At 49.1% G+C, this 27,653-nt stretch overlaps 1 protein-coding gene across 1 annotated transcript; it reads right to left on the bottom strand.

Moving 5' to 3' along the window:
* Positions 1-15,731: 15,731 nt before the first annotated feature.
* Positions 15,732-27,436, bottom strand: BARX1 (BARX homeobox 1). The gene is made up of 4 exons (XM_083486857.1): positions 26,945-27,436; positions 20,050-20,338; positions 19,131-19,215; positions 15,732-16,580 (listed from the first exon to the last, which is right to left on the bottom strand). Exons 1-4 carry the CDS (start codon positions 27,150-27,152, stop codon positions 16,416-16,418), a joined length of 747 nt encoding a protein of 248 aa, XP_083342983.1. The 5' UTR covers positions 27,153-27,436; the 3' UTR covers positions 15,732-16,415.
* Positions 27,437-27,653: the final 217 nt, after the last annotated feature.

The raw sequence follows: 27,653 nt of genomic DNA, 5'->3' as shown, positions 1-27,653 counted from the left end.
AAAGCAAGCCCATAGGGAAATTCGTCTTGCGGAACGACTCAAAAAACAGAAAACTCTTTCGTCTTGCGTGTTTTTCGTCTTGCGAGGCATTCGACTTGCGAGGTACCACTGTATAATTTAAAATTATAAGGAAAGGAAAAAATTACAGAAGGAAAACTAAGAAATAAAAGAGAAGTTTGCAGAAAACAAAAAACAAAGCATTGTGCAGTGCCAATGCAGACATGGGACGTGAGTAGAGCAAAATATTGCAGAGTTTTAACAAGTACTTCTACATAGTTGAAAAAGAAAACACAGTGGTACCTCGCAAGACGAAAAACGCGCAAGACGGAAGAGTTTTCCGTTTTTTGAGTCGTTCCACAAGACGAATTTCCCTATGGGCTTGCTTCGCAAGATGAAACGTCTTGCGAGTTCTTGCGAGTTTGTTTCCTTTTTCTTAAAGCCGCTAAGCCGCTAATAGCCGTGCTTCGCAAGACGAAAAAACCGCAAGACGAAGAGACTCGCAGAACGGATTAATTTTGTCTTGCAAGGCACCACTGCACTACAATAATTACCAATATGTTGAACTCGAGGTGGATCAAACAAAAATATTAATATTAATTCCCTTGCTTTCTTACCATGTGTGCACCATATGAATAGATATTTAATAACAGTAAAATATGATAAAATAAAAAGGCATGAGGTTCATGAAACTCATACTTTAGACTGGAGAAACCATTCATCCATCGCCCTCCTTATTCATAAATGATATTAAATCAGGCCACACAGCAAAATCCCCCTGCAGACTTATAGTTTATGGGATTCCCCCCCCCCCCTAACAACGCTATCAGCCAGACCCTCGAGTACCAGTAAGCCAAACTAACAAGCTCAAACATTTTACAAAACCTCTGAGATTTCTGAGAAGTAGAATACAAGTGAAAATATTTATTTATTTTACTGCTACTGCTACCTGTAAACTTGATTGCTCCCAACTGAAAAGTATTGTTTAACCTGATGATACCTAAGATCTGCCTGTAGTGTTTTCAATTGGTTTTACACAAATGGCTCACTTGATGTTGTATTATTCATTCATTCATTTGAATTTATATCATATCCCTTCCTCCCAAAGGCAGCCATCAAGTATTGCCATGCATATAGAAGTTCATTTCTGAGTTGCATTCCCTTGTGGGTCTCTGTGCACATTTATCTGTTTGTTTTAATATGCCGCTTCCCCACCCAAAGTCACCGATAAGGCTTCCATAAAAGGTAAAGGACCCCTAACAGTTAAGTCCAGTCGCGAACGACTCTGGGATTGCGGCGCTCATCTCGCTTTACTGGCCAAGGGAGCCGACGTATATCTGCACACAGTTTTTCTGGGTCATGTGGCCAGCATGACTAAGCCGCTTCTGGCGAAACCAGAGCAGCGCACGGAAACACCGTTTACTTCCCGCCAGAGCGGTACCTATTTCTCTACTTGCACTTTTACGTGCTTTTGAACTGCTAGGTTGGCAGGAGCTGGGACCAAGCAATGAGAGCTCACCCCGTCGCGGGGATTTGAACCACCAACTTTCCAATCGGCAAGCCCTAGGCTCAGTGGTTTAGACCACAGCACCACCCACGTCCCAGAGAAGGCTTCTATAGCTGTCTCTTATTATTATGCTGTCTATCTGGGCTGCCGGTAATTGCCAAGGCTGTTCACAGGTGAAAATTATGGCCATGACTGTGGGGCATAGTTCTGCATGGTTGCTAACTAACTGCCTCCAGTGACCCATGTGAAGGGCTTCTAGATAGTCAACAGACATGTGTTTCTGTGCTGCTAAGCTTCCCTTGTCATCTCAGATATCTCCTCCCACTTCATATCTGATCATCATTCTATAGCAGGCATGGGCAATTTTTATCACTGAACAGTCTCACCAGCCACTGAGGATTCTGGTTTTCTGCTTGGGGCAGTGAATAAAGACCATGTAACAGCCCCTTATATTCTGGACCCCCCACAAAGGGTTTTCCATATATATTGGCCCCATGTGTGACATTAAGCTGATTCCTGCTTATCATACAAGGTTCTTCTTCATGTTGGTGGTGCAGAATTTTTAGCAAATTATTTAAAAAAATTAATTAGCACATGCAGATTGTATTCAAATTGATAGCACAAACTACTGGGTGAATTACTCACTCAGTTCCTTTTGATACAATTTGCAGAGGCAGAAGGCAGGCTGGGGTGTGCAAGCGACTTGTGGCTTTTTTATCAGCTTTCTTTAAAAAATATGAAAATATGGTAAACTGTTCCTTCAAAGTACAAAAGTAAGAACAGAGTGATCAGGATGTCTAAAAAACTGTGGAAGATGTTTCAAAGCAACCTGATACTCCAAAAACTCATTTATTGGCAGGTCTGAAGGATCAACAACCCTTGGAGTGTCTGGATGTGTTGAATCCACAGGCCTTATTTCTGGGGTTAGCAGGCAAAGGGGGGAATATAAGGTCAAAATGAAGGGGCATCTTTGAACTTGCGCAGCTTTCTCCAAATGAATTAGAAGTTTGGAGACTGGAGAAGATAAGTAGTTTCTTTACTCTCTGATTCAACCCTATTTTCCATCTGCTCTGACCCTGCCTGAAGATTTATATGCAGCCTGCATAACAGTTGCACATCTATAGATGTGTATTATTGGGGAGACTGAAGACTTTGAAAGGCATAATTCATGCAAGAAGGTTGCGGTCATGAAAGTATTCATTTAAATTGTGAGGCATTTGGGAATACATGTTACGTGCCTGGAAGAAAGAAGAAAACCTAGAGGTTTAATGAAGCATTCTAATAGAGTGACTCATTGACTACTTACAATGGTGTAGGTCTATGTAAATCAATGGGACTGTGCTGGAACTCATAGTTAGTGAATGAGCCTAGATTTTTTGTGTGTGATTTTTTTTTTTTAATTTTGCGAATAAGTATTAGTCATCTGAACTTTCCTTGATCAGCTTTGTTTACTTTTGTTTCTTTTTATCTTGGCAGAATTTGTATGAGGTTTGGGACGCTCCACCAAGCATATTTTAGACCTGGTGTGTAGTCAGAATGGAAACAATTTGGAGAGAAATTAATTTTTGACATTGAATCCATAATTCTTCACATAAGTGGTGCTTAGAGATCCCTTGGGAGGGGGGAAAGAGGGGAAAGACCAAGATAAACTTACACATTTCTGTTCCAGACATCCCTAACATTATCTGTTATGGACTTTTCCAGTGGCATTCCCCAACATAATCTTCAGTATAAATCAACAAACTTCTTTAAACAGCTTTCCAGATTGCAGCATTGTGGAGCAGCCTTGTACAAGAAATGCTCCACAACAAAATGTTGTAGTGAATCCCTGGGGTGAGTAGGGCTGACACATTTCTGTGGCTGATGGGGTTGGGAAAACAAACATTTGCATCCAAGACAGGATTCCCTGCTCTAACTTAATGTGAAAAAGGTGTTTCAGTTTTTGAACATTTAAAAGTCCAACCCATCTGCACTCAAGTCAATCTAGTGGGAGAAGCAACAACAGTTAGCAAGGTAAGGAGGTCGTACTCACCTGACCAATCACCAGCTTCCTTGTGGCTTACCAAGAGGGGCAAGACACAAGGAGGTTGGCTCAGTGCAAACGCACCAGCAGGAGCACAAGATTGGCTCTGCCAAATATATTTTTGTTTCCTTGTGCTCCAGCACGATATCACATGCACAGCCCAACAAGACAACAAGAAGAATCCCCCAACAGCATACGAATCAATCTGGCTAACCTGATTCAAAAATACACACTCACACCCTGCTTGCACACAAAAACCATTCTCACTGAGAGCCAGTGTGGTGTAGTGGTTAAGAGCGGTAGTCTCGTAATCTGGGGAACCGGGTTCGCGTCTCTGCTCCTCCACATGCAGCTGCTGGGTGACCTTGGGCTAGTCACACTTCTCTGAAGTCTCTCAGCCCCACTCACCTCACAGAGTGTTTGTTGTGGGGGAGGAAGGGAAAGGAGAATGTTAGCCGCTTTGAGACTCCTGAAGGGGAGTGAAAGGTGGGATATCAAATCCAAACTCTTCTTCTTCTTCTTCACTACAGCCAACCAAAGACAACCAACCACACCCTAAGCCACCTCCACCCTCTCTCGCCACCAAGTAAATAGTAATAGAACCCTTACAAGTAACACTGACACAACCCCTCCCCACTAAGTAGAATAAAAGAAGCATAACCACATTTATTATGCTAGTTTTGTGATATACAAATAACATGAGAAAGCTTGGTATGCTTGTTTGTATAACATTATTCTTGTTTATAGAACCCAATAAAAATAAATATATATTATACTGTTAAATCTGTTTTAATAATGTTCATGTGATTTTATTATTGTATTTTTTAGTTTGGCTGTAAACGGTTTGAGGACCTTTTCAGTGCAAAATACCGGTAATCTATTTAAGAAACCCTATAATTTTATAGAACTTGTAAACCACCCTATGGTCTTTGGATGACTATATAAATTATTATTATTATTATTATTATTATTATTATTATTATTATTATGTTCACCAAAGACTATACACACTTACTTGGGAGCATTGAACTCAATAAAGCATACTTCTGAGTAGACCTGTAGGGAAATGCACTATAAAAATATCATTGTGCTCCCGTAAACACCCACAAACACCTACACCTTTTTGGGTTCAAACTATATCAATGTTCCTTAATGTAAGCTAGAAAGAAGTTTGAAAATCCAGCACTCCATCTGGCCAAGGCAGTGTTGACATTCCTGCTCAAAATGAAATAAAAAAATTCCTTCCAGTAGCACCTTAAAGACCAACTAAGTTAGTTCTTGGTATGAGCTTTCGTGTGCATGCACACTTCTTCAGATACACTGAAATAGAAGTTGCCAGACCCTTCTATATACTATATACCCTTCTATATACTATACTGACTATGGCAGACCAACACGGCTACCTATCTGTAACTGCTCAAAATGGTTTCTGTTGGTTTTACAGATGGATTTAATGTATTCTTATTTAGCTTTGCATTTTGTTGGTATTTGCTTTTTCTTTGCTTTTTTTACGCTGCCAGGGCGTTTTTAAATGGTGGGCAGTTGATAGATTCTTTAAGTAAACCAAACAACAAACTCGGAGCAACAGCAACAAGGAGCCCCGCCCGGCCTGGCGGAGACGTCAGGTGAGAGAAGGAGGGCGCCGCCCGGTCGCGCCAGGTGAGTCCAGGCTGGGCCACCTTGTGCCAGCAGGTACCTCTCTGCCGGATCTCCCTGGCTCGTTTCTGCAGGATCTTTCTGCAGCATCGAAGACCTCCGCAAACCGCCTCCCTCCCCGGCCCCGCAGACCTCCGTCCCGGGAGCTCACCTGCGGGACAGGTGGCTTTACGCAACGGAAAAAACTGGCCCTCAAAGACATCCCATGGCAAGCGGTGTTAGGATGAGGAGAAAGCGCCTCCTCCGCAGCTAGAGAAGCCCCATCCTAAACCTGCGCTCACACACTTTACACGAGGCGGCCAAGAAAGGTCCTGAGTGAGAAAAACTGGGATGTAACGAGATGGTCCAAGCAGAGAGCAGCGCATCTTCCACAGCAGGCGGGTCCCGCAAATTAAAGCTGCTCCAATCTGATCTCAGCTGGGGAGAAAAGGACCTTTAAAAAGAGCTTTTTGTGGTGCCAGTGAGCAGCTTGGGCAAGAAAGTCTCGTGTTTAGCTGTTATTGTTTTTCCATCTTCCAACGTCGCTTCTCTTTCCTATAAAAACATACCCGAGGCAGCAACCTTTGACGTTGGCAGTCCTCTAAATGTAATTAGGCTCCTTCCATCCCAGGCCCCAGTGGATGATGGGAGTTGTAGTCCAGCGACATCGGCAGCCTTCGGTATGTTTTTAATAAAAATGAGAGCTATAGGGGTGTGTAAAATAACGATCGTGAGGCATCCGTTGTTTAAGCAGCTCATCGGCATTGCAAATATCGTTAACTTTTTGCAAGACCCTCTCTGCGTTAAAGGAAGCTCAGTCCTACGATTTTCTTCGGTCCAGTGGCTTCAACTGGACTTTCAGGTTCAGTATGTATGTGTGGATTACAGCCTTAAACCTGAAAACAAAAACGAGAGCGGGTGGGGAGGGAGGGAGGGAGAAGGAGCCTCCTCCAGCAGACCTTTGTGGCTTTGTTTTTGTTTTTTTGGCAGGGAGGAAACATGGAAAGAGAAGGTGCGCTTTTGCTTCGCTTCTGTTCCTTTGGTGAGGCCATAACAGGCACCACTATAACATTCCGCGTTGATTATTCCCAGGACCACGAGTGGCTACTGGGATTTGTTGTAGCCCTGTCGCTGAAACCAAGAGGAGGAGAGACAGCTGTCAATTTCGGTGGGAAGAGTTCGTGGGATTTCAAAGCTGCTTCGGCAACGAAAGCGCCTGCGGAAGGGCCGCGCTTCCCCGAGGAACCACGAGGAAGGGGCTTTTCATTATTCAGCATCACTCCTGCAGGAAACTTAAAAGCTCTCCACCCACTATTGCAAGTCCTAAAAATGTTCCAATGCATATTAGATGTTCGACAGCACCTATCAGTAACATATAACAGGAGTCTTCCTTATGCACGCTCCCTCCCAGTCACTTAATATTATTGACATTATTCCTATTACTGTTGTATTTATTATACCCCCCCTTTTTTCCCTTATGGGGACGCAAGACGGCTTACACATGAAATAGAAACGGCTAAGAACACGATGCAATACAAATCTGAGGTTCTGCCCTCCCTCAACCAAAATCCTGCCTACGCCCATGATCATTTCAATAAAAACAGCAGGGCACCAGCCTTTTCATTAAAGGCAGCCAATTCACCAGACAGCAAAGCAAAATCCCTGGGGTGGAGAATGTGCGCCTTAAAGCAGCGATCCTGCTATGCCTCCTTACGCGAAGATGAGCTTCTTGCGGAGCACAATGGGGCGGAACTCGCGCGTAAACAGAAACACCCGCAGTCCTGGGAAGTAAAGAATCACAGAACTCCGGGAGTCTTGTTGCTGCGATTGGGCTGCACTGGGTGAACCCCAATAAGTCCTACGGAAGTCACTGAGAAATGCTGCCGTGTACATTTGCGCGGGACTGTGCTGCACTAATTTTCAGAAGAAGAGACAGGGAGGAGGGAGAGAGAAAAGGCAGACAGAGAAAAGGCAGAAATTCGTCCCTTTCCGGTATCCAGAAGAGAAGGGAAGCCTTTTTGAGCTTCCCTTCGCCCACTCGCTCTTCCCAAATGAGTGGATTTCTGTTCTATTTTTGTTTTTGTTTCTTCCTCGAACAAGGAATATAATTGCCTGCTTCCTCAGCCACTCGGTAATTTGATATGGGAACAGAAGTGGTGGAGGGGAAAAAGTAACACAAGTCCACACACAGAAACGCACCAAAAAGTCAACGTTGGAATACCTTCGTGGACAGCTGGAGATTTCGTCGGCAACCGGAGGGTGAAGACAATCCGTTTCGTGTGTTTGTTTTGGAAAGGAAGGAAGGAAGGAAGGAAGGAAGGAAGGAAGGAAGGAAGGAAGGAAGGAAAAGGAAGGGCTTGCATGTTAAAGGGGTCCTGTGCCACCTACTTTGCAATGCTCATTTCTTATGTATTTTATATTGTCCGCCCCTCCGCGCCTCAAATTGTGCACCTTTCCAAATAACAACAAAAACAAGCAACTTGCGTTCCCGTTTTGACCAGACCCCTCGGCAGGGATGTGCTTGAACTCTGGGCGACAAAGTCGGCCTGTGGGGTGGGAGTTTTTTTGCGAGTGGGGCCTGGGAGTGAGAGAGCAGCGATACGAGCATCGCGCGCAAAGGAGCGCGCAGAGAGCCCTTCGGTTCTCGCCAGTTGGAGCTGGCTTTGCAAAGATCTCTCTGCGCAAATGAATTCTTGGATGTAAGCAAATTAATTAAATAATAATAATAATGGTAAATAAAACAGCCACCAGCGAAGGCTGACTGAACTCCTGGTTCGCCTGGCGGTCATGACTTGGAAGGCAGCCCCATTGATACCACCACCGAGAAACCCCTGCATATTATGGAGGAGGTGCAAATCGGATCAATCTGGGTGGCGGATCAGGCAGACGGAAATAATACAGGCGCGTTGATAGCTCCAGTATGCAAGTCCAGATTTGGCAAGGATGGGACAGGCCTGCATTCTGGGGCGGAACTCCACTGTGTAGATGAAGCTGAAATCAATTCCAAAGCAAAGCCACCTTCCCTCCCTCCCTCCCTCCCTCCCTCCCTCCCTTCCTTCCTTCCTTCCTTCCTTCCTTCCTTCCCAACCCACCGTGCTCAGGACAGGAAGGAGGAAGTCTCTCCTAGGAGACCATTGGCGAGCTTGGCTGCGGCTGATAGGAGATGGAGTCTTATTGCATTTGGAGGGTCAGAGGTCTCTCTTCCCCGGGCTAAGGGAGCAACAGCAGCCGGGGAACTGCGAGGGGACGGGCAAAGGGAAGGTGTGTCTCGTTCAGGAGGACGCCGGCTTGGCACACGAAGAATAAGCGCCAGTCTCTCCTCTTGCCTACTACACGCACCTATCATAGGCCTCAATCACGTCCGGAATAGGCGGGGTAATAGGTTCAAAGCTACCCAGAAAGAGGATCCTCTGACCTGAAAGCTGGGGCGAGGATGAGGGTACTCAGCGGCGGGGGAATCAGTTCACATGTTCCAGGAATGGACGCTGGTCTTGAAAGGAGGTCTTCTGCAGTTTACAGCAACTTACAGCAACCCTAAACCAGATAAGACCTGTTGGAATCAATGGGGTTTGCTCCCAGGGATGTGGGGTTAGCCTGTACTCACCTATCAGGGAGCAACCCCCGTTGAGCTCAGAGGACCTAACTTCCTAGCAGACACGGTTAAGATCTTGCTGTTCATTTATTTTTGAGTTCCAAGGTTTTAAAGCGACTTCTGATGCCTGTTTGTTGTTCTAAGGAAAGAGTTAGGACAAGATGAATAATAAAAACCAAGGCAAATAAAATCGAGCTTTGAAATAATGGATTGGCTCTTCCTCGCCTCCTTTCCTTTGCACTCCCCCCCCCCCCGGGAGTTGAGACTTCCTTCGCTGTTTAGTTTTATCAAAAGTTCGGGAGAACCAGGTTTCCAGGTCTTGCTCTCCTTTTTCATTACTTTTCCAGCTCATCCGAAAGCAAAACTCAAGTCCAGGCACCGAGCCGACCTGGTTTCTTGGATGGCACGTGTGAAAAGGGAAGTTCATGGGTTGGGAAAGAATTTCACCATTAAAAAAGAACTTCCAGGCAGAGTAGGGATTTAGCTTTATACTTCAGCCACGACCCTGGTGTGGAAGGTGATTTGAGACAGTTAAAAAAAATTGCTGCCTACCAACGCGCAGCCGCAGTGAATTTCAGTGGAAGCCAACCAGACTTCCAGTAAACGGGTTTCGGTCCGGGTGCCAAAATATACCTAATAGACCTGCAGCCCGAATCTGTCAACAGCTGGTGCAAATATTCCACTGAGTTCATGGAAGAGTTCGTTGAAATAGCCTTGAAAAAATGTGCGGCTCACTGGCGCTTTTCCCCCAAAGTGGTTTGAACAATCGAGGAAATGCTTAGAGGAGCTCGCGCCAACTCCATGACTGTGGGGCGCCTCTCTCCAAAGACACCCCCAGCGCAATCCTAAAGAAGCCCTCCTTGACTTCCCTGAAATCCGCTCCTTCTATCTAGGACTGCGACTTGAACCACTTTTTTTCTGCTCCAGGTGGAAAAGAGGCACTAGATCGTTGAAAGGGATTTGGAAATGAGCAAACGGCCGAGATATAGTGGAATCGAGGAGTGCAGTCTTTGCAGCGCAGGAATAAGTCCTGAGCACATAAGGGGTTGTTTTGAATGGAGTGGCCGGGAGAAAATGCTGTGGAACGACCCGCCACTGCCCACTCGCCCAGCCTCTCCGCCTGATGTCCTATCCCTCAGGGAAAGACTGCGTGCCCGCGCACAACAGGTCACGTTATTTTTATTCCTTTTTCAACAGGGAAGACGTGTCCTTCCCAAAGCGAAGGCTAGTTAGGTTCCCCCTCCTCCCAAACACAGCGTCCTTCTGAGTATGATAGGCAGGTTAAAGTGTTAGGGCTCCCTAATCCGCGCTAAGTACGAACCTTGAGTGGACACCCTCACAATTAAAGGCCTGGACACTCCACAGGACTCCGGGGAGATTCCTTCTCTCCCCCCCCCCCACAGTTTTTTTAGCAGTCCTGTCTCAAGACCCAAAAGCAGAAGCAATCTATTGGTACGTTCACAACAAAATAAGCGTCCACGGCATCTCCGTGCTTTGCCAAGGCCTGGCTTAATTTCAAAAGTTTCCCGTTTCACAGAATTCTTCCTTAGGCTGGACAAAAATGAGGAAGAGTTCTGTCAAACTAGCACTTGTGAACTGCAAGTAACTACACTTTGGATCACAAGCAAGGTATTATTGCTTATGTTACTCTTCGGGTTTTACACACACCCGTCCAAGGACCAACACTGCACTTTTGTCTCCATTCCTTTGGAGAACAGAGCCACCCACATGGGGACCCCAAAACTGGAAGATTCACTTTCTACCATCTAACGTGAGGTCTTTACCTAAGAAGAAAACAAAATCTCCAAACAGCGGGTCAGCTGTGGCCAACCCCTGATTCAGCCCACCAGACTCCCCGCCCCAACAAAGTCCACCGATTTGGGCGGTGGCGGCTACAATATTTTTGTTTTTAAGCGAGCATAGTGGCGAGGCGCACATCGCCCCCTTCCCCTCCGTCGGATGGCCCCTCGGAGAAGCGGAATGTGGGAGATAACAATCTCTCTTCTTACTTGATCTGCGCAGATCAGCTGATCCGTCTCTCTCTTTATATCTTAAAAGAAAAAGATAGCCCCCGCTGCGCTAGTTATGACTAGCACTCCCTTGGACTTCTGCTGACTCTATCCCTGTTGCCTCGTCTGAAATCGATCGCCAGATTTGCTACCACGTTTCTGTTAAACTCTGCTCGGTGCCTCGCAGCGCAATGCTAAAAAGACAGATCGATCGCATAGAACGGAGGGACTATTGTGCAACTTGGACCCCTTTTTGCGCTGGGCACAAACTAACTTCATGAACCCAAAAGACACTTCCCGGATCACATTATAGAACCTAACATATTACAGGCAAGGCCTCACCGGGCTCTTCACCTTTGTCTTCTTCTCCACCAGCAGCTTCTTTTGGTTTTTGGGTGGTGGTTCAATGTCCAGTTTTGACGAAGAGATCTGTGAAACTCGAAAACACTGCTCCCTAACTTTCAGTTGGTTCCAAGAAAGCTGCTATATTACTGCCGCTGTTCGATTTTTATTTTTATTTTTATTTTTATTTTTTACGAAATCCGCGAGGTCCAACTTGAGCTCCACCCCTGCTTTCACCTGTTCAGATAAAGGTTGGCATCTTTTTTGAAAGCCATCACCCCCTCTCCTCAGAAGACGATGCTGTCTGACATGACAGGAGCCGGCCCTGATTTTCCACCTTCTCCTTCCAAGGGCCACGAATCAAGGCTGGTGGCCCCATTCAAACAAAGAAAGTTCTCGCGTTCAGCTCGGATTCCATCACATTTTAAAGCGGCGGAATCCTTCTGCTGTAATCAGCTGCTGGCAGCATTTAGTTTCCCCAAAAATATGCGCTGGATTGGGGCACTAGTTTTAATTAAAATCCAGATGTGCTGATTTTAGAAGTATTTATTTCTCTGGAAGAGCTTAATCTTCCAAAGCGCCCTTTCCGCTGAACTAAATGGGACTTCCGAGAAAAATACAGTATGCCGGGGGAATCGGGCTGTAGAGTCACGGAATTGCGGTTTCCCATCCAGCCCGGGAAGCCTCGCCTATGTAAAAGTCACCTAAAAGAGGAGCACTAATCTGACCTCTGCACACTTACCTAGTAGTAAGTCCCATTAAACTCTGCGGAACTTATTGCTGCCGGGGCAAACTATTTTGGCAGCTGGTTTTAAATGTCTTCCGGTGTTCTTATTGTTCTTAACTACGTAGTTTGTTTTTCTCATTCTGTGAGAATGAGATGTTTTACAGCGATGTTTTTAAATGTTGTAAGCCGCCTTGAATCCCAACGTGGGAGAAAGGCGGGATATAAATATACTAATTACACTAATAATAATAATAATAATAATAATAATAATAGTAATAGTAATAGTAATTTATTATTTGTACCCCGCCCATCTGGCTGGGTTTCCCCAGCCCTTTGGGCGGCTTCCATAGAAACCAAAAATACACTAAAATATCACACATTAAAAACTTCCCTGAAGATGTCTTCTGAATGTCAGGTAGTTGTTTATCGCTTTGACATCTGATGGGAGGGCGTTCCACAGGGCGGGCGCCATTACCGAGAAGGCCCTCTGCCTGGTTCCCTGTAGCTTTGCTTCTCGCAATGAGGGAACCGCCAGAAGGCCCTCGGCGCTGGACCTCAGCGTCCGGGCAGAACGATGGGGGTGGAGACGCTCCTTCAGGTATACTGGACCGAGGTATACTGGGCCGAATAATAAAATTGCAGAGGGAAAGGCATGGTCGGGCTGTGAGTGATCCCAATGGGAACTCCCGAATAGACACGAATAGGAGGGCCAGGAGCGACTGCCACAGTCCTAGACACCTGTACTTTTAATTTATAACCAGGGACTTCAGGAGTCAAGGCTGAAGTCAGGAGATGAACAGAGCATTGATGGCGGGCGGGGCGGGTCTTAATTACTTTTATAGCTCCATCGACCACTGATCAAAAGTCCTGGCTTTAAGTCGCTCTTGTGCCTGAAGTACATCCTTCCGGGTGTGCCTGAAGGCTAGGCTCCTATGAACAAGTCTATTCCGACACACTTACCATGAATGCTGAGGCGAAGGGCAATACCACCTTCCCCCATCCGCGCCCATCCCACACTGGCACCGAAATCTTCCTGTGGGGCAGGAGGCCAGCTCGAGGAGAAGCGGGGCAGGCAGGCTGCGAGGCACACCGCTCCGCCTCCAGCATTTTTCTGCAGTTCACCTAAGGCCGCTCCCTGCCTCTGCCCAATGACAGGGCCGGGCAGCCCAGCGCCGACCAGTCTCAATCCTACGAGGCACGCTTCCTTGGGAATGAGCCTCGCCAAACACCGACCGGCTTCCGAATAAACACGTATGTGCAGGGTGGCCACCGCCACCCAGTTTCATTTGGCTGACAAGATTTAACTGCAGGCCAAGCTGAATCCCACATGCACTCGGTTGGCAGCGCCCTATTGAGATGGCGTGAGCTGGCACCTGAGCTTTGGGTTCAGGCTGTTAGGGAGAAGCAGCGGAGTGGTTAGGTCAGAGATAGGAAAGATCCAGATTCAAATCCCTCCTCAACCATAAAACGCACTGGGCCATTTTTCGGGCTAACCTACCTCGCAGGGTGGTCGTAAGGATAGCATGAGGGGAGGAGGCAATGTAGCTGCGTTGCACTCCTTGGAGGAAACACAGTGGTACCTCCGGTTACAGACGCTTCAGGTTACAGACGCTTCAGGTTACAGACTCCGCTAACCCAGAAATAGTGCTTCAGGTTAAGAACTTTGCTTCAGGATGAGAACAGAAATCTTGTTCCGGCGGCGCGGCGGCAGCAGGAGGCCCCATTAGCTAAAGTGGTGCTTCAGGTTAAGAACAGATTCAGGTTAAGAACGGACCTCCGGAACGAATTAAGTACTTAACCCGAGGTACCACTGTATTGTTTACAAGTAGAATTAAAGCATTAAAAACGGGCACTAAAAGTAGTACAGCTCTGAGCAGCCCGATCCTGTACACGGAAAACTGGGCTCACTCTCAGGAAAGAGGTTTGTTTAAGGATCGCAGCCTCTGTTTTCCCCGCTCGCCGCCCGCCTTTAGCTGCGAGAAGTCCCGATGTCCTCCAGAACTGGATCAGAGCCCCTCTCCACCGAGCTCGGCTTCCAGCAGGTGGGAAGAAGCGGCGGGGAAAGCAGGCTGCTCCATACACGTATGCCTCCAGTCGCAAGGCAGCTGCCTGCTGTTGGAAAACGCGGTTCGGATTGCGCACCCGGCCTCCATCCTCCGCTGGATTCGACAGCCAGAGCAGCCCGCAGCCCCACATAGCTGGCGGGCAACTCGAAACCTACGTCAGTTTCCAAAGCTCTGAGGTGACAGTCCTACAGAGCTTAAAGTGTGTGCAAGCTAGAGCGGAGTATTCTTTAAGCAGGGACAGCAGTTGTCACGCTGGCCCGGGGTGTTACTGGAACATCCTAGACGCATCACATTTCCAGGGGCAATAAGCTCCACGTAGCCCCAGTCAAACCTAGGACAAGGTAACATAAAATCATAGAATCGTAGAGTCGGAAGGGACCCCATGGATCATTTAGTCCAACCCCCTGCAATGCAGGAATAACACAGAGAGCATTAAGCACCTTTAAATAATGACTAGCAGTGCAAGATCAAATTTTAGCCAAAGTTCAGCACATGGCAGTAGCGCAGAGTTCAACCCGCGAGTGTCCAGCGGGTGCTTGATTTGCGCTCACTTGAGAAGTTCTGCAAGATTTGGTCCACAGATTTCTGTGGACAGAAGTTCACAGAGCATGCTTCAGACATGCCTACTTAAGACCATAGCCCAAAGTGTCAGCCATTAAATGATAGCTTTGACTGGGCTCTCTCGTTTCTTAGTGTCAAAGTATGCCAGCTTCAGGGTATCACAGAAGCCGGCAGCAAGCGGATGGCGATATCTGTGTGCCTTAAAAAGGTTTGCATACTGTTGCCTCGAAGGAAAAGACCAAGAAAACGCTTCGCTTTATAAGGGATCTTGGCTCTCTATATTTAGTCAAGCTTACGCTTCGCTTGATACCACAGAAGGTCAAAAACTACGCAACGAGCCTTTCTAGCTGGGAAGCTGCGCTGACGAGGAAGGGAAAACAGGAGCAATAACTCATTCGAAGAGGGCAGCCCCATTAGTCTGTCTTGCCGCAAGAGAGTAACGAAGAACCATGTGGCACCTTAAGGACTAATGCATTTATTGCGGCGTAAACTTTCCTGGACTCCGGTCCACTTCACCAGATGCATGAAGTGTGGGGTCCTGATCGTAAATCCTGAGATCTAAGCCAAAGGAAATGCAGAAAGCACAGAGAGTGGCAATTAACGTTATTAACAATGGGAGGTTTGTATTCTCGAGAAAACTGATCTACGAACATTGTTAAGAATTTGACTGTCTTTCCTGCAGCTGATTGCCTCGAATTAGTGGCCTGAGCTTTGCTCCCAGGAAATCTGCTTTTGCACAGGTCCCTGGGAGTTAGCCCCATTGAACAGGGAGAGGATTACTCTCGGGGGAAGGTGAGTTGTCCATTGACTCTCCGGAATCCTCCTATTGGGCTAGCCCCATTGTTGATGGAATCCAATTCCCACGCTTCTGGGGCAGCTACGAAATTTAAGTTGCGCAACATCTTGGGGGGGGGCGGCAGGGGCATGAGTGTAGCCAAGGGGGGCAGGGGGCAGCTGCCCCCAATCAATCAATCAGTCAATCCAATTCTGAGGTTCTGCCCCCCCCAACCAAAAATTCTGGCCACGCCCATGGGCCAACTTGAATTAAATATTTGGGGGCCCAGGTAAGCCCCGCCCCGCATAATCAACCACCTTATGTGGTCACGCACACCACTTGAATTGCAATGCCCATCAACTTGGGGGAGGACCCCTCAAATATTTTATGGGGGCGAAGCCCCATTGACTCCTATGGGGGGGGCGGGGAGGCGCCTAGGTTTCCCATTCCTGGCCTCGACGGTTCTGAGGAAATGAACGCATGACATTGCTCAGGCCAGTCGTCCATAAAATACTTTATTGAAATAAAATCAATATCTTCATGTTAATGAAAACCGATTGTAAAAGGCGTCTGTCTGTCGAATCATTTGCGGGACCCCCAACCCCACCCCACCCCGTGTCTGAGACAGCGAAAGAAGAAAAAGAGCCCCCTTCTGCCCAAATCCTTCTCACCCAACGCCCACCCAGCGCGAAGGCGACGTTTTCCTTACGAGTGCACAACAGGGACGGAGGCGGGGGCAGCTCCAACGCGCAGTAAATACAACGGATTCAACTGAGAATAATAGTCCACTAACCATTTTGCCACCCATCTTCTTCCACTTTGCAGCTTCTGAAAAACAAAGTCAGTAGCGCGCCCCTCGTCTGTTTTGTGCGCCTACTCCTCTTTACGCATCAGGCAATCCACTTGGTTTTTAAAGAAACCACGTACGCGCAAGCGAGCGCCTCAGCGAGGACCAGTCGATTGGCAAGGCGCACAAGCCTGCAGTTCAAGCCGTAATGGCTGGAGGTTCCAACAGGGCGCGCGCGGATGCGAGAGGGAGGGTTTCGAAGGCGTCGCGGATCCAGCCTCTTAGGCCACTCAATGGAGAAGCAAGGCGCTTCGGCCGCGGCCGCCTTTGCAGTACCGTAAGTCTCTGTGTTGCAAGGCACTCCCGCCGAGAGGCCTCAGCCTGCGGCGCGCCGTTATTCCTCTTGGCTGACTTGGCAGGGGGAGCCCAGGCTTTCCGCTTGTTTCTCTGCTTCCTTCGCTCGCTCTTGCTCGGTCAGCTGCTCGCTGGTAGGAATGGAGTTTTTCTTCGGGCGGCCTTTGGGCTTTGTGGGAGATTCGAGCCCTCCGCCTTGCAGAACCTGCAAAAAAGAAAAAAGGGGGAAATCGGGAGAAGAAAGCAAGAAGGCCCAGAGAATTTAATCAGCTGGGGGGGGGGGATTACAGGCTTATAAGGGACCCATCCTTTTAATTTATTTTTTAAAAAGGAAATTCAAAATAAAAAAGCTCCCGGTTTCTAAAAAGCATCGGTTCCCCAGGATTTTAACACCGACCCTGACCCTCCACCGGGCTTGCGCGATCCAGTGGGCAACTAGGACTGTTTGGGTTTGGTTTTTTCCTGCAGAAATCCTGCGCTTTTGACAGAATCCTGGCAGGCAGAAATCCAACGGGCGAGCCTTTCTCCTGCAAGTTGTTCTCCGCGCGGAAGATAGCCTCACCTGTTCGGTTTCTACCTTGCGCAGCTGTAAAAGAAGCACCAGTCTTGTCCGAAACCGGTGGGCATCTTCAGGCAGCAAGTAAGGGTTACTCTCCTGCTGCAGGGGAGCGAAGCTAACAGAGAAGATCGCCTTGGCTGCTGGATCTGTGCACTCACTCAGAGCACCAGTTCCTAACCAGGAAAGACCCGTGCTGGTTTGTTTTACAAGAGTACTTCTGCTTACAATTGGAGCTTCTCCAGGAGTTTAGATCAGGGGTGCCTAACCTGTGGCCCTCCGCATTACATTCCTAGGTATGCCTGCTCTAAAATAAGCCCCGGGTGAACAGGCACAGGATTTCCGCCTAAAGGACGCTGCAAAAACGCCTGCCAGTTTTTGCCAGATGATGTCTGACGGATGCTGGAGGCCACGACAAGAGACTCCGTAAAAGCCAACCGCACTGCAATCCTGTACAGGATCCACAGGATTTCTTCCCGGTAGAATTTCCGGAATAGTGGACCTGTGGCCTCCCAGAGGTCGCTGGACTACAATTCCCATCATTCCTGGTCATTGGCCATGCTGACGGGGGCTGATGGGAGTTGGAGTCCTATGGGCCCTGGAAGGTGTACAAGGATGCCGCTTTATTCTTAATTACTGCGCGCAAATGCAATTACAATGTGTTGCCAGGCTTTGTTTCCCTTCGAAGCGAGACTCATTGGAACTAACGAGAATGCCTCCTAGGAGCATAATATGACTGGATGCCGGAGGTGCATGGACTGCACTGCCGGTACTAACTGTGTTTGCGCATATTAGCCGTGTTACTTTGTTGCTATTTTTCCATACTATGGTTTAATTCCTGCAATGTCCGGGTGTTATGACTACTTTGGGTTCCTTTGGGAGGAAAAAGTGGGATTTATATTTAATTAATTGACTGATTCGATTTAATGGTGAGGTTTTTCTAAAACGCTGCGCATTGCCCTGCGCTCTTTCAGTAGGAAGGGCAGTATACAAACACAATTAATGATTATTATTATTAATAATAATCCTTTACACTTGCCTCTCCACCTTTCCTTTCCTCTGGGTGTCTCCCCAAGTTATCTAATGTTCCTTTGTAATGCTCCGTGCACACCGATGGAATAAGACTACAGTAATAATAAATCACCGTGAATGTGTGTCAGGCCCCACTTATTTCAATGAGTTTGTTTCCCACATTCCTGTTGTGAGAATCGGGGTGTAAATAAGATCGATCAACTACCTATCTGGACTTTAAAGTTGCGGTCAGGATCAGCGTAGGAGAGACTGGCTTTAAACAGCCCAGGTTCAATCTGACATCATCTCGTTCAAGTTCCACGTGAAGACGGGGCAGCCTCTCCGTCCCTTGAATATCCCAGTCAAGGTCTTGTTCTGGGATATCAGCAGGTCGAAGGCATCGGTGTGGGCATAGCTGCACCGATTACCATCCCGTTAGAACTCCACATTGAAATCCACGAGTAATCCATGGATCTATCAATCCTACAGATCACCAGTGTCAGGCTTTCTGCCAGCAATGGGAGGGCTGGCTCAGTGAGGAGGATCAGCTTTGAATCCTGAGTCCTTCTTATACATCTTGGGACCGAGAAAGTGGGGTCGACTGGCTCTTCCCTGCCAAGAGTACATTTTGCCCGGGGAAGCCCTGAAGGTTTGAGTCGGGTTGGAGCAATGGCAAAGGACCAATCTTTGACCTTGCCACAGTCCAATGAGATGGGCCCGCTGTATACTGCAGTCAGCCATTTGTAGTTGGACTACAACTCGCATCATTCCTGACCATTAACCATGCTGCCTCGAACTGATAGGAGTTGTAGTCTAAAACGTCTGGTGGACCGAGGTTCTCCACCCCTGGAAGGAACCCTTTCTGTCTGCAGCCTTAGGAAATCTGTGGGTTGGGGGGCGTATTACTTTTCCTACAGAGGAAAAGGTTGCAATTGACTAGCATTTTCTTTCCTTTACAGTTGGGGTGGATGCGTCCAGGTCACACCGGTACTTGGAGACAGGCAGGAGGAGAGAAAACAAACCTCTGCCATTATATTCCTGGCGCATTCTTTCTCCCTTTCCTAGGAGGTCAAGAAAAGCCATTTGGCTGGAACAGTGTGTTTTTCAGCGGTTGCCTATCTAAGTACATGGGGTGAAAGGGGGGGAAACACCGATTTAAATGGTTGAACTTCCAGAAAGCACACTTACTATTTTCTTCCATTTCATTCGCCTATTTTGGTACCAAGTTTTCACCTGTAGTTGACTCAGGCCCAGGGATTCCGCCAAATCTATCCTACAGGGAAGAGAAGAGGCACGTGGCTCGAGATCTCTATCTCCAGATCCGCCTTCCCTTGCGCAAACTGCGCCGCTATCCACTCACCATTCCTTTCCCTCTACGCCCACCACCCTCTTTAATAGGGTCAGGACCTCTAGTTCTGGGAGCGCAGCATTTTCGTATATAAAGTGAGCAAATATGACGACCCTGAGAGGTTGGCTCGCTAAAGAAAAGAAATAAATAAGCAATTTATCAAGTCCGTCCAGGGAGCTTCATGAATGAATAGTTATGTTGTCCTTTTCAGAAAGAAATATCATATTTACGTATCTAGTATTCCACACTGGAATGTCCGGTGGATCACCAATAAGCAAACCCAAAATGAGCCATATTTGCAAGCTGGGGGCCTCAGTATACTCCTGCGCACACAATTAAATCTTGCAGTGATGTGGGAAACGACCCTAGGTGTTGTCCTACTGGAGAAACGGCGGCCAAAGGAAGAATGGACTCATTCCGGGTTTCGACCCCCATCCCCATTGTGGGGAAGAAGGGTTCAGCGGGGGGTCGGAGGCTTGCCCAGGTGGGGTCGTTCGCGGAGGGCCTGCCCCATTACCTTTGCGGACTTGGAGCTCTGGTGGGGACTGGGGGAACTGATCCTGACACCTGTAAGCTGGCTTTCTCGACGTGCGCTCTCCCTCTCTCTTTTGGCAAGAAGGCAAGCCGATAGGATTCCCCTCACCCACCCCACAACGATCCCCACCACCGTGTACTGTCCGGCTGTACGCCCCGTGGGGGGGGGGCTGCCTCTAACTCCCACTGTTCCCGGTTCCTCCCTCTCCCTGGGCGAGGACCCACCTGTCGGGTGTGGAGAGGTATTTCTGCTTCTCGAAGCGCTTCTCCAGGCCCATCAGCTGCAGCTCGGTGAAGACGGTGCGGCTCCGACGGCCTTTCTTGGCTTTGCCTCCCGCCTCCGGAGTCCCCGGCTCCAACTTCCCGCGGAGGTGCAGCTCGAGGGGCAGGTGAGGAGGACCTGAGCCGCCCTGGAGCCCGGAGCCCGCCGCTAGCAGCGCCGAGCTCAGGCCTGAGCAGCCCAGAGGCGCCAGCGGGAACTTGAAAACCGCCGCCTGCTCAGCCTTCAGCACCGCTGAAAACAAAGAAAGAGAGATTGAGAGTCAACAGCCGGGTGGGGGGGGGGAGAGAATCCTCGACGATCAGCCAAGCTCTAGCACCCTTGCCCGCCCCCCACTTCTGAGATGGCAGCGTTTGGAAGCAGGAAAGCGTCAGGACAAAGATCCCGGGGAAGAAAGCTTGCTGTTGCGCCTGGTAGATTCATAGGCTCGGTACTCTCCGGCCACTCTTCAGGGGATTTTTCCTTCCCCACAGACAAAAGAAGCCTTGTGGCGCTTTAAAGGGGAGCAGATGAATTATAGCTTCCCGTGACGCGATGGCGCACAGAGGTATTGTCACAGGAAGAGCCCTGCCGGATCAGGCCCAAGCCCCAGATAGTGCAGCTAGCATCCTGTACCCAGAGTCTCCTTAACCAGCAAGCCCACGAGCAGGACGTGAGTACAGCAGCAGCACTCGCTCCGCTTGGGACGCCCAGAAACTGGTATTCGCGCATACCACTTGGATCACTATAAATCTGCTCTCCACAAAGTTCTTTACTGCAGGGATTGCGCTGGGGCAGACAGTGTCCTTCTAAGACCTCGCTAGGTTACAACTCCCATCATGTGGCTGGCAGATTATTAATAGAGTCCTAAAACTAGTCTCTCCAGGCCTCTAAGGTGGTAAAGAAGCTAAGAACCCGCTGAGATCTCGAATCGCTTGATCTATATATGTATTTCCTTTATTTGCATGGCAACTTTTCTCAAGGGAGCTCTGGGTGACCTGCGTGGCAGATAGGTCCCGCATTTCATCTTCCCACCCAGGTGAGGTAGAATATTAGACTCACTGCCTCCAGATCACCGAGGAAGCCTCGGAGAGGAGCGGGACCTGTACTCAGAACCTTGAGGTCTACGGTTGCGCTCCTCCTCCTCCTGCTCTCCCTTCAACTCAATCTGGCAAGACGAAGCTGGATGTGAAACGGGGAGTCTCTTAGCTAGGAGGTGTCCGAGTGCCAGCCAGGAGGAGGCAGTGGGTGGAAATAGGAGCAGCTGGGGTTTATAATAATGAACGTATTTACTTGGCAGTTAAGACGCATTTAACTAAACTGCATTACTTCCGAGTAAACAAGGTTGGGATTAGGCTGCAGGAGCGTCGCTCCCTGCGCGGGAAATCGTGCAGCGCGATCTTTTCCTCGAGGCTGATTTAGGATTAAGTCTAAGCGTGTCTGATTTTGGCTTAAAGGTGAATAGGGGCAGGTTGCACGATTTCTCGCGCACTGGCTAGCGATACTCTCGCAGCCCAATCCAGCCACTCGGAGGTTTACTGGAGGGCGCTGGGAAGGAGAGCCGAGTAATGAGAGCGCCTCTTAAAGTGCGTCTAGATCCAAAGCGATTGGGTATCGAAAGTGGGGGTGGGGGTGAGAGCGGGAGAGATCGACAGGGAAGGATTCCTTTCCTGTAAGTCCCATCAGCCATCCTGCCAATTTTCCATAACTAAACTGGTTTAACTTTCGATCCTCAGCTGCTGTATTTATCCGAAAGCCATTTCCAAGGAAACTAGCGCCCTGGTGAGTTCAGTGGTGTTGCCATTTCAATCGTAAACAAATTAAATCGAAACTTCCATTGATTATGACGAGGGTGAATTAGGCACTTCCTGTGCTGTAAATAGACGTCGATGACGTCAGTCGAAATTAGTTAATGTCCTATTTGGTAATACTTCGATTATGGGACTTACTCGCAAGTTGCGCTTGTTTGCATGTTTTTAGGATGGCACTACCACTTGTAAAGCTTTAAGACAGTGGCAAAAATTGACTTATTTGAAAATGTTGCCGTTTTATTCAGCAGCTTGTGAATCTAGCATTCTGCTCCCAGTGATCATATTTTATATTTAGTTCTCCCCGAGGAGCAGCAGAACATATTCTATCGTTTGGAAAGAAAGGAAAAATTGCTGCTGCTAAAATATTTACAGTATTTTCGAATCATATAAGCATCAGGAATAGTTTTTAAAAATAAATAATAACATTGGAAGCACAATATTAGACAAAACAAGTCCCTTCGATTTTAACGAAATTTACTTTCAAGCAATGCGTCTAGCAAACTTTCTTAAAAGAATTCAAGACACTACATGTAGCCTGTATATACTGTTGCTCAAAAACTATTTCCATGTTTGTGGAAATCTATTGTTAGTGAAGCAGTAACTCAATATTTCCCATAGAACAGGTAATAAATAGAGATTGATATATAGCCTACTGCTCTGATTTTGGAAAGTCTTTTGTCTAGCAGCTTATGAATGTGATTTTAAATGGAATCTAAATTTATTCCACTTTTATAGGCCGATTCTCAAGGCAATGGAAATGTAACCCGATATTTAGATTAAAGCTAGATTCTCAAAACACACTTATCTAGGAGTAAATGCTACTGAAGTCACTGGAACTTACGTCTGAGTAGACATGTGTAGGACTGAGCTGTACATAACATACACATTAATTTGCATGCAAATACATTAAAGGGCATGTCAATCAAGCTTCTAAGACAATGCCAGCATTTTCCTCCATAATGAAAAAGTGAAAATAGAATAATGAAAAGATGTAAACAACTTTTGCTAGATTTGAGACAACCATTGTTTAATGCAAAAACATCATAGCTTACACACACACCCAAAAAAAGCACCCAAACTAAACCAAACCAGGGACATGATCCAAACATAATTAAGCACTGAGTGGAGAGAATTCAACCTATGCTTAAATCTTCACCCATTAAAAGTAATGGCATTGTTTACTCAGAAGCAGCCCCCATTGAGTTCAATGAAACTACCTTCCCTATCAAGCATGCGGAAAAGACCTGCCGCCTTCAATTATTTCCTCGCACAACCGTGGAGGAATTTTCATTCGCTCCATCCAGGCAGGAGGTCATTTTTGGGGTACTTTTTCATCTTGCTGAGCAAACTCTAAAGGCGGCGGTACATTTGCATCCGCTTGAGACTTACAAATTCATCCGCACTCCGCATACCTTGGGGCGGGGAGGGGAAAGGTGCTGGCAGCGCTCGAGAGCCAATGCATACCGGCTACGGGGGGGGGGAGGGAATCAGTTAAAAATAGACTAAGACGCAAATCGCTTATAATTTCAGATTTCTTTCCCTGGCAGAGTAGAAAGAGGCTCCCCAATGAGTGCCATGTGAGCAGCTCTCCTGGACCCACCGGCCCCTCTCCGCGCTCCTATTTTCTTCAGCCTGCGATCCTGAAAGGTGTCAAGAGTGTGGCTCTTCACTCTAAAGGGCGAATCCGCAGCGCGCGCTCCGAGTGCTGGCGCGGAAGCGATAGAATCCTCGCGTCTCTCTTTTGGAACATCCACGACGTTTCGCTCCAAAAGGGACTCTCGGACCCACCCTACTTCGGCTTAAATCGAGCCGCAGCGGCTTCCTGCTTCCTCCGCCTTTGTTGGTAGTTCAGGAGGTCGAAGAAGGGCTTTGAAGGCAATCGGGTCACCCCGCAGGGAAGACGAGCAGATCGAAACGCGCCGGCTGCTGCCATTGGCTTGTTAGGCGTTTACAAGGATCTAGTCCCCGCGGAAGAGGCCCCAAAAATAAAAAGCCGACGGGGGCTCAAATGCGCACCGTTTACCGGGCCAGGATGTCCCACAGGGAGGGGTCTTTTGGTTTGGTTTTAGAAAGCCCATCCTGGGCTGCTTTCTCTAACGGTGGGACAATTTGCTCCTACAGAGTCGAAGAAAGAGCTACGCCTAGGCAAAAAAAACCCCAACCGCAGATGGCCCTCTGATGGCGGCGGGGGGGGGCTGTATCGGATCCGAATTCCACTCCTGACATAAAATGAGACCTAAATGATGATTTCTGAGGCCAGTGTTTGAAGACAGACATATTCAAATAGAAAAGGGGAGGGCGTGTGAATTCAGCGCGCAGGACACTTATGTAAACTTTTCTTTTTGGCAATTCCCTTGCTATCTCCTGACTCTGTTTTGAAGACCCGTTGGCGATCGTGTTATGCTTGTCTTAATCGTAGGCCTCGTGCGAACCACTACCCAGCTAAGAAAAAATAGCTGGATTTATAAGGCAATGATCCTTTGCATGTAAGCCCCGCTGGGCTGATGTACTCGGTAAATGTGCAGAGGGTTGCGCTGTTAATCTGCTTTTTGTGCGCCCTCGGATCCTCGTCAACATTTTGTGGCCTATCCCTTCCCCTTCCCTGAAGTCATGGGAGATACAGACAAGATATATTATACATTTTCCCACCGATCTGCTATTCCATGTCAATTCAGGTTTTTTTTTTAAAGCAAAAGAAGAAGAAGAGCTTGGATTTGATATCCCGCTTTATCACTGCCCAAAGGAGTCTCAAAGAGGCTCGGCCAAACGCAGTCCCATGAAAGGCCTTTGAAATCGATGGGCTTGGTCCCGCGTCAGCTCAGCGCTCGGGGAGGGATGCAAATTTGTTCAGCGCTGGAGTCCGAAAAGGGAATCGTTTTGCACTGAAGAGGGAAGGGAAAGCCTCTCTCGGAATCCTTCCGGCTTGAGAGCCTGGTCTGTGCAGGCCTCAGAGACCCACAAGCCCGCCGCTCCTTCGCGCGCGCTCTCTCCCTCTCTCACACACACAGAGCTCCGCCAATAAACTGTAAGGTTTACGCGTCTTGCCCCACCTGGTTTCCAAGCAGATTGCAAAAGGAGAGCAAGTTTGGTTCTAGGAGGCCCGGGTGGAGAACCAGGGGCAAGAAAACCCGTCCTCGGATGAAAAGGGATCTTCTCCTACAGAGAAATATCACACACACGTTTGTCATGGAGGCGCCATTTCAAGTTTGGGGGCACAACAAGGAGTTACCGGAAGGCGAGAGCAAAATTGCAAGGTCCAAAGGCCCGCTCTACAAGACGGAATGGCACCGAAAGGAAACATTTTACGCATTTGGATACGGTTACTTTAAAAACAAAACAAAGCAAAGCAGTACCACTCGTAGAAACATGGGCGGTTGATCTAATGCTGCTGAGGAGAGTGGGGGGTGGGGGTGGAGTGGGCCTGAAACTGCTCTCGCTCGCAAGAAGGTCCGTTTCATTCCCCACTTGCTTTGTAGGGGGCTCAGGGTCACTCTCTTAGGGAGCAGTGCGCTGCCACTCGAGGACTCCATTTTTGGAGGAATCCTTCCCAGTCTTTGGTGCTCTGGAGTTTGACGACTGAGCCGTCCTTCCTCGAAAGCTTGGGGTTGGTCCGATCGGGCGTGAAGCGGAGCGAAGCACCCACCCCGCGCCCAAACTGGCTCCCTCCGCCGGTTACCCGGGAGGAAGAGGTCCTAGACCACTAGGGAGTTAGTTCGGAGCAGCCAGAGGCCAATGCCTTTCCCCTTCCCCCCTCGCGTCCAGGCCGCGGCTCTTGCGATGCAAGCCTCGACTCTTTCCCTCCATGCCATTCCACAGGATCTTGGGATCTTTTTATTGCAAGACCCAGCCATAACGCCGGCTCTGCTATCTCCGCCAGCGGTAGATTCATCTGGACACAAGGGTGGGGGGCGGGGGTGTCAAAGAGTGGCCCGATCCCGTCCCAGTTTACTCAGAAGTAAGTGTCACCGAACTCAACGGGCCTTCATAAAGCAAAACGCGTGTCCTCCCCCCTGCACCCCACAGCCCCAAAAGCTCAGGGAACACAAGACTGCAGCCTTAAATCCATTCCCTTTCCTTTGATGCCATGCCAGTGGAAACAACTGCTTGCCTAAAGGCATCGAATTAAGTGGGTTGTGGATCGGGTTGTTTCCTTTCGCCTTGCTTGGACCCAGCACACACGCGCACGCCAAAACTCAAAACTTACTTATTCAAACCGATCTACATGGCTCGGAATAGGAATCCTCCGAATTGTGTTATTTACGGGTATGGGTGGTGGGACACGCTGACCCTCTCAAAGACAACAAACTTGCCTTTCCGTTTCTGGGGAAAAGTTATTTAAGTAAAACGAAAAGTTATTTAACTACGAAGCTTACGGGAGATTACTCCCTAGTTAGTGTATCTAGGACGGCAGCCGTTATATCTCTCTGCAGTCTTACTCGGGAGAAATCCCCACTAACGTAAGACTTTGCTGTGCCACAGGCCTGTCCATCTCTTGAGCTACAGCTCTGGCGTGCCAGCCCTTTGGGGAGCGGGTCCCCTAGATTTTCACGGAACGAAAGGCGCGCGTGTCTTTGGGGATCGCAGCCGAAGATTTACCCGAGGCCCTGATCCGTGAAGCCTTAGCCATGTTCGGCGGAGATCTGCCCCCTTTGAAAGAGGTGGGACTTGCCTAGACTTCTCCATACTGGGGCGGGGGGGGGGGTCGGAGTGCTGAAACTCCCTCGAGAGCAGAGTTTCACTGTCCCTCGCGCGCCACCTCCCAAGGCACCCGCCGCCCCCTCGGCCAAAGATGGAAGGAGAAGCAGATCGGTGGAGCTTCCAGGCGGGGAGAGTTGACCTTGAGCAGGGAAAGGGGAAAAGCAGCCTCCAAGCAGCTCTTTGCGCGCGGACAAAAGAAGGTCCACGTCTATTTATTTCCGTTTCAGTCCCCACCTTCCCTCTCCAGGGGGCAGCCGAACTCTCCCGTTCCCCCACCCCCACCCGACGCCCCACAAACAGCTCGATCCGGGGAGCGTCGGGATTCGGTTCACCCACCTGCCCACAGACCTACCTAGGGGGCTGTGGTAGGGCCGCGCCGAGAGCAGCGCTTTCACGCCGAACTTGAGCAGCTCTCCTGCCGGGGCAGAGCCCTTGGCGTCCGGGTGGTCCGTCAGGATCTCCTCGATCATAAAACTCCGGTAGCGGTGCGATCGGTGGTCGACGAAGGGGTCGGCGGGGAAATAGTGCGCGGCGGCGCCCAGCTCCAGCGGGTGCTGCATCGCTCTGCGCGGCCCCCGGGAGCCCGGTCCCTCCTCGGCCCGGCTCCGCGGCGCAACCCTCAGCGCGACCTCTCCCCGGACACCTCTCCTTCCCGGACTCGCGCAGGCCTGGCGGAGGCAGAGACCATCCTGGCGGCCTCGGGGCGCCAAGCCCCTTCTTCGAATCCCCCTCGGAAGGAAGCAAGGCGGGGCGCGGCCGGTCTCCCCCGAGGGCCGCCCGCGCGTCTGCCCGCAGTCGCCGCCGAGGACCTCCCTGCGGAGTGAGGCCAGGCAGCCGAGCGCGCCGCGTCCGCTTGCTCGAAGGCGCGGCCTCCTCCGAGGAGCCCCTTCTCCTTTCTCCGCCCCAGCGCCGCTGCAGACAACAGCCTATTATAGGGCTGACGCGGGCTGGAGCGCGGAGGGGAGGGGAGAGAGAGAGATGCCCGAGATGAGGAGGGGCGGGTACCTGGGAAGGAGCGCTGGATCCTGCGCCAATGCAAGCAAATTAGTCTCCACGCTGGA

This window comes from Podarcis liolepis (genome assembly GCF_965112155.1).
Source record: "Podarcis liolepis genome assembly, chromosome: 2".
In the NCBI taxonomy this organism is placed as follows: Eukaryota; Metazoa; Chordata; class Lepidosauria; order Squamata; family Lacertidae; genus Podarcis; species Podarcis liolepis.
Note: the sequence above shows the minus strand (reverse complement) of the source record. Positions and strands in the feature narration are given on the sequence as shown.